Source organism: Eptatretus burgeri, chromosome 2, assembly GCF_056783735.1.
Source record: "Eptatretus burgeri isolate ZD-2024b chromosome 2, Ebu_testis_v1, whole genome shotgun sequence".
Taxonomy (NCBI): Eukaryota; Metazoa; Chordata; class Myxini; order Myxiniformes; family Myxinidae; genus Eptatretus; species Eptatretus burgeri.
Window position 1 is genome coordinate 39,016,388 of NC_140962.1, and position 12,500 is coordinate 39,028,887.

Below are 12,500 nucleotides of genomic sequence, written 5' to 3' on the forward strand. Positions count from 1 at the left end.
TGGGTTTTAGTTCAGCACAAACAGGGCATGAAGCATTCATTTGTTTAATATCTTCAACAGAATAGGGAAGATTTTGTCTGCGTACGAAATGTGCCATCCTGGTTACCCCTGGGTGGCACAGAGACACATGGAGGTCTTGCAAAGCCTGACTGATTGTTGCCGAACTGTAGACCCGGGAGAAGGTATCTGCAGCAGGGTTTTCCTTCCCGGGCCGGTAAACAATGTCGTACCTGTAGCAGGCTAGGTCTATCCGCCATCTCATAATTTTTTCATTCTTAATTTTCCCGTTATTTTTCCCATCAAACATGAAAGCCACGGATCGTTGGTCCGTAACGAGCGTGAAGTGGTTTCCCAGGAAATAATGTCTCCATTTACGCAGCGCTTCGACGATGGCGTACGCCTCCTTCTCTATTGCCGAGTGTCTCTGCTCGCTTCTAGAGAGAGTTCTCGAGAAGAAAGCGACCGGCCGCCCAGACTGATTAAGTGTTGCAGCTATGGCGTGATTTGAAGCGTCGGTCTCCACCACGAAGGGCACCGAGCTGTCGATCGATAAAACCACGGACTTACTGATATCATCCTTGAGATCGTGGAAAGCTTTTACGACAGCGGCATCTGGTGGAAAGTTTTTGCAATGCACTAGGGGATGTATTTTCTCGGAGTATTGCGAAATCCATCTTGCATAGTAAGCGAACATCCCGATCACCCGGCGCATTGTTTGCAAGTCCTGAGGTGGTGGAAGCTCACGGAGCGGGCGCAATCGCTCAGGATCAGGCTTAATTGTGCCGTCGGCTATCGTGTAGCCGAGAAGGTCAATTGACCTTGCCGAGAATACGCATTTCTCGTAGTTGAGAGTCAGATTATATTTTCCAGCAATGCTCAAGAATCTGTCCAGATTCCTATCATGTTCCCTCTGATCCCTACCGCACACTGTGACATTATCCACGTAAACAAAAGTGTCTTCGAGGTTTTCATCTGAGATGATGTCGTCCATAACCCGTTGGAAGCAAGCTACTCCATTCGTGACACCGAATGGTATCCTTCTGAACTGGTAGAGGCGCCGCCCTGCCTGGAATGCAGTGTACGGTTTGTCTTCCTCTCGGATGGGAATTTGATGATAGGCGCTTCGCAGGTCGATGGTACTGAATACCTTATAATTGGCCACGCGTTCGACCATCTCATCTATGCGCGGCAGGGGGTAGGCGTCGAGTTGGGTGAAGCGATTGACCGTTTGGGAATAATCGACAACCATCCGTTTCTTATGGTTCTGACTGCTGGTTACTAACACCTGTGCGCGCCATGGCGAATCGCTCGGTTCTATAATTCCCTCCTCCAGTAATCGCTTGGTTTCCGAAGTGATGAAATTCATGTCAGCAGTGGTATATCGCCGCGATTTGATCGCTATCGGTTTGCAGACCGGCGACAAGTTAGCGAACAGCTGGGGGACGTCACCTCCGCGGTGGTCAGCGCATTTAAAATTAGACGAGGCTTGCTTCCTCCAAAGGGTATTTCGACGCTCGTGTGCTGCTTGAGGACATTATGACCCAGAATTACGTCTGCGCACAAATCACGAAGCACCAGCACCTTTACATCCCGATGCGTGTACCCTTTTACGTCCAATTCAACATTGCAGTACCCTCGTACGCGGGATTGTAGTGAGGTGGCGGCCATGCATACCGTATTGTCAGTCGGGTGGATTACCCATTTCCTGCCCTTCACTAGCGAGCTGTTGACGAAACTTTCAGAGCTACCGGTATCAATCAGTGCCTCAGCCATATGCCCGTTAATTCGCACGTTGATGATAGCCTTGGATAGATTCCCGGGAGGCTGCAGTCAATTTATTTTGCGAGTAGAGAGCCGCAGAAGTGGGTTTATTCCTCCTTAGAGTAGATTTACATACCCTGGCATAATGCCCTTTCTTGTCGCAATTCATGCATGTGGCATCTCTGGCGGGACATTTTTGACGAGGATGCCTTTTGTACCCACAAAAGAAGCATTTACCGACCGGAGCAGTTGCTGAGGAGTTTGACGAGGTCTGGGTATCCGGCTCCTCGGGTGTTTCTCCATCCCTCATGTCTGGCTGTGTCTGTGCCAGTGGGGTTCCTTGGGTTCCCATCGTAGCAGCGTTCATGAGCAGCATCGGTGTCCCAAATGACTCAGATTGCTGCTGAGCCGTATCCATCGCTCGAGCCTGATCGACTACCTTGTCAAGAGTGGGTTGCGCTTTCTCTAGTAAGCGTTGCCGTATGTGGGCTGATCTGAGTCCTTGGATGAATGCCTCCCGGGTCGCTTCCTTTCGGTGTTCCTCGGCGCTTACCGCCCGGAAGCTGCAGTCTTTTCCCAGCTGATTCAGAGCTTGCAGGAACTGATCGATTGTCTCCCCGGCTGCTTGCTTGCGTGTGTTGAGAAGATGTCGTATGTATACCTCGTTCTTGGGCTTCACGTAGAGCGCCTGCAGCACGTCGATCACTGCTTCGTAAGTGTCGCACCCCGAGAAGAGCCTGTACACGCCGGGCGAGACATGATTCACGAGAGCGGCAAATTTGTCAGCTCCCTCCGCGATGATGGTCAGATAGTGTGAGAAGGAGCAGAACCAATGTGACCATTTCATTTCTGCGTCAGTCGCGTTCGGGTCTGCGTCGAACCTCTCTGGTTTGTAGATCTTGTCCATCTTTGGTTGAGAGAGCCGAGAAAATCAAATGGAATAAATTGAAATGAGAGCGAGAGATGAACCTTCAGAGTTTAGGCTTTATTCCATTTGATTGGAGCCGCTTCTGTGGGCACACCAGGAAATACAGGTTCAGCTAGGAGTACATAAGCAGAAACGTATACATGTGCAGTTAACCATTGCAGACTAAATCCGCGTAAGCACGGAGTTCGATATAATCTCCATTCTCACCAGTCAATGAGCACCTTCAGTTAACGAGCATCAAGTGGACAGCCGATGTCAATAGCAATGCCCCGGGGACAATCACTCGTGCCGCAGAGAGACCTCCCCTTATACGCGAGACGCACAACATGTGATCCCGCGTCATGTCCCTCGATTCACGTTAATTCACCACATATACAAACATACATATATATATATATATATATATATATATATATATATATATATATATATATATATATACAAACATACATATATATATATATATATATATATATATATATATATATATACAAACATACATATATATTATATATATATATATATATATACAAACATACATATATATATATATATATATATATATATATATATATATATATATATATATATACAAACATACATATATATATATACAAACATACATATATATATATATATATATATATATATATATATATATATATATATATATATATATATATACAAACATACATATATATATATATATATATATATATATATATATATATATATATATATATATATGTAGGGTAAGAATACTGATTCTGGCTCACTTTTCCCCATGTAAATGAATGGGGGATTTTCAGCGATTCCCTTTTTTTTTCCTTAAAAATAAACCCCCTTTTTATCCCAAGGTATATTTATTTGTCTCCCCTTTTAACCTGGAGGTTGAACCTCATTGAATTGAACACCTGGGGGTTGAACAGCTCACTCATTGAACCTATAAAGATTTGTTCATTCTCAAATTCCTTCAATAGTTTAATTTTCTTTGCACAATAATCCTCATCTAAAATATTGACAAACAAAACATTTGAATCTTTATATTTTTTAAGATACCCCTTTTGTGCCATTACGAAATGATAAACTTCTCTTAATGCTCTTGTTTGACCACCTCCTGAGCCACAGGTTATTTTTTTGTTAAGCCCCGCCCACTTTTGCTAAGCTCCACCCACTTTTTGTGAGGTATTTTTTCTAAGCCACGCCCACTTTTCCTAAGCCCCGCCCACTTTTGCTAAGCTCCACCCACTTTTTGTGAGGTTTTTTTTCTAAGCCACGCCCACTTTTCCTAAGCCCCGCCCACTTTTGCTAAGCTCCACCCACTTTTCATGAGGTATTTTTTCTAAGCCACGCCCACTTTTCCTAAGCCCCGCCCACTTTTTTCTAAGCTCCGCCCACTTTTCATGAGGTATTTTTTCTAAGCCACGCCCACTTTTCTAAGCCCCGCCCACTTTGCTAAGCTCCGCCCACTTTTCATGAGGTATTTTTTCTAAGCCACGCCCACTTTTCCTAAGCCCCGCCCACTTTTGCTAAGCTCCGCCCACTTTCATGAGGTATTTTTTCTAAGCCACGCCCACTTTTCCTAAGCCCCGCCTACTTTTGCTTAGCCCCGCCCACTCTTACATCATTTCCAGTTCATCTCTGACTCACAAAGAAATCACTAGAAAATTACAGGATGTTATGGTTTTGAAAAATTTCCCAATGAAGGCTTGCCTAGGCTTGCCCAGGGAATTTCCAAAGGAAACCACACCCACCAGTCTTTCTCTATAAAAGCTTCAAACCCAGGCTCCATTTTAAACATTTGTTTTTGCTGGCAATGGTGTGCTGTGTGCTTGTCTGGAACTCTCTGTCTTGTATGGAACTAAACCTTCAAGTTGATGAACTGGATTCAAACCTCTTCTCTGTTGAGGTAAGATTTTTATTTTCCTATTTTCAAACTTTGATTGAAGCATACTCATTTAATAATTAAATAACTTAATTAATACATTATTATTTTCTCTCACAGGAAATTGTGTCTGAAATACAAAATGAAAATACTGCTTTTGCTACAACTTGGGGGGAAATTGTTGGCTTGGTTGAAGACCTTATGAGCGACCAAGACCTTGAGTGGGATGACTTTGGTGTTCCTTGGAACTCTCTGTCTTGTATGGAACTAAACCTTCAAGTTGATGAACTGGATTCAAACCTCTTATCTGTTGAGGTAAGATTTTTATTTTCCTATTTTCAAACTTTGATTGAAGCATACTCATTTAATAATTAAATAACTTAATTAATACATTATTATTTTCTCTCACAGGAAATTGTGTCTGAAATACAAAATGAAAATACTGCTTTTGCTACAACTTGGGGGAAATTGTTGGCTTGGTTGAAGACCTTATGAGCGACCAAGACCCACAGAACGAGTTCGTCCTTGATGACCCAACCAAAGAGTTATACCTTGGAGACCAGCAAAATCCTGAAAAAGAGTTTTACAGCAATAGTACTCATTGTGAGTTATCAAGACAATACCCACTGAACAAGTTATACGTTGATGAGCCAGAATACAAGTTTTACCTTGGAGACTCACAAATTTTGAGAAAATCAGTAAATGAGTTCTGCCTTGATGGTTTAAATAACTACCTTGGAGACTCAGGAAAAGGGTTCTGCCAAGATGGTTCTAAATATGGGAACTACCTTGGAGACTCACAAATTTTGAAAAAATCAGTAAATGAGTTCTGCCTTGATGGTTTAAATAACTACCTTGGAGACTTGGAAAGTTGGGGTTATTTTGAAGACTTGAAATGCTACCACTCTTTGGGATTTAAACCTATCAAGAAAGTTCTTACTCCCTCTTTCTATGTCATCAAACCTGAAAGCCTTAAAAGACAGAATTGGAAGAAGAGAAAAAAAAAAAACGTAAAATATATATATATATATATAGGTGGAAATCTCATTTTGAAAAAGACATTGTGTTGGGTGAGGATTGAGTTGGGGTTGAGATTTTGAATGTGAGGGTTGGGGTTGAGATTTTGAATGTGAGGGTTGGGACACACACACACACACATACACATCAACAAACAAAAGTTAAGCCTTGACTATTCAGTTGAGGATTCTGTGTTTGGGGTTCACAGATCTAAGAACGTCCACCCCTTGACACACATTATATACTGTTATACACCTCGGACTTGGCCCTCGAGTGTCCACAACGGTGTATAGTAGGAGGGAGTGAAGCGCCAACCTATTGCTCCCATTGCACACACACACACAAACAAAAGTTAAACCTTGACTATTCAGTTGAGGATTCTGTGTTTGGGGTTCACAGATCTAAGAACGTCCCCCTTGACACACATTATATACTTGTACACCTCGGACTTGGTCCTCGAGTGTCCACAAAGGTGTATTATCTGCTTAGTTTTGTCTTTTGTAATTCCTGTGAATAAAATGAACCTAAAATCTCTTCCCCTTCCAAATCATATATTTTATAAGTCCAAGGAACTGTATCTATTACATCAACAATTTTAAAAAGTTCTTTCGTCCATCGTTCAGTAAAACCCTTTTCAAAATGAGATTTCCACCTATATATTCTTACGATATCACCAACTTTGAACTTAGGTTTTCTGACATTAATCTCTTTTTCATATTTTAATTTTGTAAATGTTTCTGATGGTTTCATATTTGTTGACGTGTGAATCGTGTCATTATACTTATCCACAATATCCTGAATAAAAGATGACCATTGTTGTGAACCGAGTTGTGTGAATTTTTTATATAGTCTCTCTTTTAAGGTACGATTAAAACGTTCAACAACAACTGCCTTCCCTTCATTAAAGGTACTGTATAATGTAATACTGTTATTTTTTAGAAAATTCATAAATGTCTTGTTATAAAACTCTCTACCCTCATCAGTCCACAATTTTTTAGGTTTTCTCTTACTTTTATTAAATATCTGTTGAAAAGCTAACATAAGAGTATTACCTGTTTTGTTTTTTAAAGGGACAACCCACGCATATCTACTCCTCAAATCAATAACGGTTAAAGCATACTTGTACCCCTTATCATTATTGAGTTCAATCAAATCAGCAGACCAGATATAATCAACTTCCTTGGAATAAACTTTCCTTCTCTGAAACTTTGTGAATATTGGTTTATGTAATTCATCAGCTAATTGCTCTTCAGTCTTAATGGCATCATTAGAGCCTATAAGTTTTTTGAATTTCCAAGTCAAAGTTTCAATTTAGCACTAATCATCTTCTTCACGATGAACCTATCAACTTTTTCTCTCAAGGTTGGATTTTGTATCAGAGACAAATTATACAACATTTCTCTATCGGCTTCATGCTTTTCTTCCAACGTTGTGGTATTCCCATAATCAATATCGTGTCTCATGCACACTTCTTCAACTCTATTGATTGGTTTACTCCAGGATTTAGGATTGTCTGCCTCATCTAATCTTTTATCCAAGTTTGTGCCTGGACCACAGAGAGAATACCCTGGAAGATGTAATTCCCCTGGTATTCCAGTAGTTGTAAATTTACTTCCTGATAAAAACTTTTGTATATCTCCTCCGAGTTTGTGTTTGGAGATAAATTGATTTTTTTTTGAACCACACACCGAACATATACCTTTTTGTATAACCCTGTTATTTTTACTTTTAATATATGAAATATTTTTAGTATTAGTTTTCTTTTTACATTTGAGACAATAACTCATTTATTTATGAGAAAAATTCCTGCAGAGTGCAAAAACCTTTTTAGTTTCCAACATGCACATTTGAATCTTAATTTTTAAAACATAAAGAATCCTTAGAAATGCCTTCACTCTCTCCTCCATTTATTTAAGAAAAAAAAAATGAAAAACTTGAATTAAAATCCATATCTTGTCGATGCTAAGAGTCTTGTCGAAAGTATTGCAAATACACTTGTCAATTCTTTGTTTTCCTCCTCGGTGGGTTGAGTTATTTTCTGTAATACCACCAATCTTTTTTTGAATCTCACTGGTTTCCATATTTTGATATTTATTCATTCTCTCTCTTTCCTCCCTCTCTCTCTTCTCTCTTTCCTCCTTCTCTCTCTTCTCCTTTTCCTCCTTCTCTTTCTTCTCCCTCTCTCTCTTCTCTCTTTCCTCCCTCTCTCTATTCTCTCTTTCCTCCTTTTCCTCCTCTTCCCTCTCTTCTTCAACTCCTTCCTCATCCCTTACTATCCTTGAATCGTTTACACCCCATAGAATATTATACATATATTCATCAGGATTTCTTGTTATTCCTGTATCCAAAATAATTTTTTTTACAACAGGAAACCAATAAAATTTCTTTTGAATTTCTAAAAGAGCCTTACCTTTTCTTAACCTTATAATTTTTTCATTATTTAACATTCCAATTAAATCGAAAGTTGTTGGTTTATCAACATCAGCATAATGCCAATCTTTTATTGAAAATACCTCATTCTTATGTTGTAGAACATATTTATTAAAATAACGAATACCCTTTTCTTGAAGGTATGCTTGGACACAGAAATGATAATTTTCTTGAAGCCTTCTTGCTGTCATTTATGTATTAGAAATATATGTTAGAATAATATTATGGCACGAAACACCTCCCCATCTTCCCATAGTTAAATCATTTTGTATTTCCTTACTTATTATATATAATCCTGTTTTTTCTGTTTTCATGAGATAAACAAGGGCAAAACCATTATTATATTTACCCTTATTAAATTCTTTTATTTGTTGTTTACTAATCGTGGCTCCACAAAACTCATTCTCGATACCAAGTGGATAATATTCTTCCTTACGAGACTGATTTAATTGTTCCAGGTCTTCGAGGTTAATTTTAAATGACCAATTATACCCTAAATCATTCATATCATACCCCCATTGTTCTATTCTCATAGAAACGATACGCCCTTCTTTATAAAAATTTATTTTAATTCGAACTGTGAATTCTGTATGACCTGGAGATAATATCAACACTTCTGTATCTTTGGAATACACAGCCGTTTTATTTAAGTATATATATTGTGATAAATCGCTTAATCTCACCAAGTCATTCGCGTCAGTCGGGCTTGGATAATTTTTTAATTTATAAGCATTTTTCATGTTAATATTTTTGTTTATATTATATTTATGTCGTTCAGCCTGTGCCTTTGTATAATAATTTGATAAATCAATATCCAGTTCTTGAGATACACCAAAGATAGAACCATCTTTACCAACATAAGTCATTTATATTAGATTAAAAATAATATCATAAAATTTTTTATTTTTGTTGAGTTGAAATAACACATATAGACATAATTGACCACAACACTTAGAATTTAATTCTTGGACTTGAAATGTTTGATAAACACCATTCTGTAAGAATTTTATGACTTCAACAGGTGGTGGAAGACCAAAACTATCAAAATAATATTTGTCTTGACCATTAAAAATACAAACCCAATGAGAACCGTTCCCATTATTATCTTCTAAGTTCATAATAATATTCTTTGTATGTTTCGGCACATTTGTTAATTCATCTCTCATACAAATAACCACATTATGAATTTTTAATTTCTTACAATATTTGACAAGTTGTAAATTTGATGTTGTATTCTTTCCAAATTTTTCCAACCACTCATCAATGCTCATTTATTTATTAGAAAGATATAATGCATTACCTCTTTTCGTTAATTTTACACCTGCTTGTGCAATAGAAGAAAGCATATCTCCAACTAACAATCTCGCTTTATCAGGCAGACCTTCAAGTTTTTCAGCAAAATCTACAATTACACCACTTCCACTAATTTGTTTCTCCAACTCTTTGTTATGTCTTTCCAATTCTTTTTGAGCCTGGAGTTGAGCCTTCCTTTCGTTGGCAGTTTTCACCGCTGTTGAAATACCACCCGTCAATGCTCCAACCGCACTTAAACCAGCAAATAAAGGAATTAGAAATGGGAGAAATCCTCCACTCGTCTCTCTTATTGAATATTTTTTCAACATTGGTTTTGTCATTTTAATTTTAAGTGAGCCAGTGTCATTCAAGATTTTAACCTGTTCTCTTGTGAGCAAAACATCAATTCTTACTGCTCCTTTTCTCTGAATTGTATTAACGTTAATCGTACAAGGCTTTTGATTTTGAACACAAGATGATAGTTTATGAAGATTGATTTGATTAACATATACCCCAGTTGGTACTTTGCCACTCATTTATTGAACAAAAAATTATGTGAGACTAATCATCACACCATTATCTGTATTAATCTGCAATTCTGTTTCTTCCAAAAGCAAACAATATGTATCAACTTCTTCACTCTCTCCTCTTTCAATGTATAGGGAAGTATCCACTCGATTAGACTTTATAGTTTCCTTTTGAGCGCTCAGGTCAAACGCATAGATTGTATACAAACTTTTAAATGCTGTCATATCCAAAATAGGTTCTTTATTTCCATTACTTTCACACACCTTTTGGTAAGACTTGTATGCTTCAGCAAAATCATTTTTTTCCCAATTAATTTCCAATCTATCTCGTGGATAAAATGTTCCATCGAGAGAAACGCGAAGTTGTTTCACCTTAGCATTATCACTCAATGCATTATTCTTATCAGTCGCAGTATCACCATCTGGCTTTTTAAAAATCATCCACAGATATCGTGGCTTTCCTTCCAGAACACCCAAATTCCACGTGTAAGTAGTTTGATTGAGTTTAACGTGTTGACATCTTCTTTTGAGGTATGATACACTGAGTGGTTTCTTTGAGTTAAGTCTTCGATTCAACATCTCTTCTGTTTTAAGATTAGGAGTATATTCACTGATATACCAACTCATCTCCTCAATTACAAATTTATTCTGTTCACCAAAAGCACTACCAACACCAAAAAGCAATCTATTTTCATTATCATTCCTTTGTAGTTGAAATCTAATTTTAAGACCATACAGAACTTTATCATAATCACAAAATCCAAATATACCTTTAAGAGGAACTGCCACAGTAAAACTATTTTCTGCTTTTGTATCATCATTATACATTCCTTTCCTTTGAATATATCCAGGGTCTGTGTTTGTTCCCGTTGACATATCAGGAATAAAACCTTCGACAGACCCCTTTCCCATTCTATCACTGAATGTATAGAGTGTAAATTTCATCATTTCAGATACAGCAGAGACATAATCAACCGCTTCAACTTCTTGTGTTCCAATATACAATCGCACACTATCAAACATTTTCCAGAAGAAATCATTTACAAGTGTTGCGTTTGTGTTATTCCCAGCCTTAGTGAATTTAAATTTACACAACAAGAAACTTTCGGAGAGATTCAAATAGGTTTGTTGATTATTTATTTCAAAACTTTTTGTACCATTTGTATTCCAGTCTGTTCCAGTTATTGCATTTACCTTGAAGTAATCTTCTTTTTTAGTGGAGTTTGAGATAATAATAGTATCATCCAAATCATAGATACTATCAATTGCTTCCATACTTGTATTTATTTAGGAAAAAAGATGTTAAAACTTTTGAAACCCTGATCCAAGTATTTGAATTATTTTCTGTCGTTCTTGGGGGGACAACTGAGTTTTACCTTTCTTAATTTCTTTTATTGCTTGTAATTTATGAGATTCCTTCTGAGCATCTTTTATACTCTTTACAGCACCTGCTACATTTCCCACAGCAGAAGCAGTTGAACCAATTAGGTCTTTATGTTTAAGAATAGTTGAACCAATACCCATGAGAGTATCAATTATCCCATCTCCTCTAAATTGATGTCCGACACCCCTTTGTCTCTTAGGTTTATAGTATCCTCTACCAAGATACATACCTTCACCCTTGTAGTACGGGGAAAGGAACATCCCATCCCCTGTAATTATTTTATATTTTCCCAACTCGTGTTTCCTCACAATAACCATCGTATTTATTTATTGGAAAACTTCACGTAGGTGAATTCTGATGGATATAACTTCTCCATTAAAAGAAATCACACGATTATCTTGGTCGGTTATCCTAAAATTTACTCTGTGTATGGTTTTTCCTGACACAGGTAGATAAACCAAATTTTTAGGTTCCATATTGAATTTATAACCAATTGGGGTTGAGTATGCGCTGAATGAAAATATTGTATTTGTTTTTTTTCCATCATTATAAGCACCATCAATCAAATCACAGTGAATTAACACCGAATTTATTCCTGAGGATATTTGAATGACATTATCACTGTAAAACGTCCCATTAGTTTCAATCTTTTTTGAGGAGAAACCTAATAACTCTCTAAATGAATTATCAATTGTGAAATCAACCTTGTAGTTATTTTTAACTTTAATCGTTGATTTTGAAGTATGTTTTTGAATGTTTATAACAATATTTTTTGGTTCATCACCCTGTTCTTTCATAAGACGAGCAATTTCGGAAGATATTTGAGAAATCTCGTATGCTCCGGGTGAGACTGTTATCGTTTTGTATCCACTTCCCGGATTATAACTAAACTTGTCATTTTTCTCGGTTATATTAAATAAGGTATTATAAGTTTCCATGGAAAGCCTGGTGTGTTGGCGCAGTGGTTAGGGCAGCGGCTTGGGATCCAAAAGGTCCTGAGTTCAAGCCCCGTTGGGCCACTGAATTAATACACCAGGGGGTTGACTCAGCCTGTCATCCTTCCGAGGTCGGCGAAATGAGTACCAGTATACTGGGCCGGTGTATACCCCGGTTAAAATAGGTGTACCATATCCCTGTGTCGTAAGAGGCGACCAGGGTTGCGTCAGGAAGGGCATCCGGCGTAAAACATGTGCCAAATCACTATGCGGATCGGATGATCCGCTGTGGCGACCCCTAACGGGAGTAGCCGAAAGGAGAAGAAGAAGAAGTTTCCAT

General features: G+C 37.9%; 1 protein-coding gene across 1 annotated transcript; it reads right to left on the reverse strand.

Moving 5' to 3' along the window:
- Positions 1–1,697: 1,697 nt before the first annotated feature.
- On the reverse strand, positions 1,698–3,057 carry LOC147031849 (uncharacterized). The gene is made up of 2 exons (XM_085853359.1): positions 2,897–3,057; positions 1,698–2,771 (listed from the first exon to the last, which is right to left on the reverse strand). The coding sequence occupies exon 2, from the start codon at positions 2,666–2,668 to the stop codon at positions 1,781–1,783; it is 888 nt and encodes a 295-aa protein (XP_085709485.1). The 5' UTR covers positions 2,669–2,771; positions 2,897–3,057; the 3' UTR covers positions 1,698–1,780.
- Between the last annotated feature and the right edge of the window lie 9,443 nt (positions 3,058–12,500).

What these genes read in the sequence shown, in the direction of transcription:
- LOC147031849 (XM_085853359.1), bottom strand. Translation starts at nt 2,668, where the DNA reads ATGGACAAGATCTACAAACCAGAGAGGTTCGACGCAGACCCGAACGCG.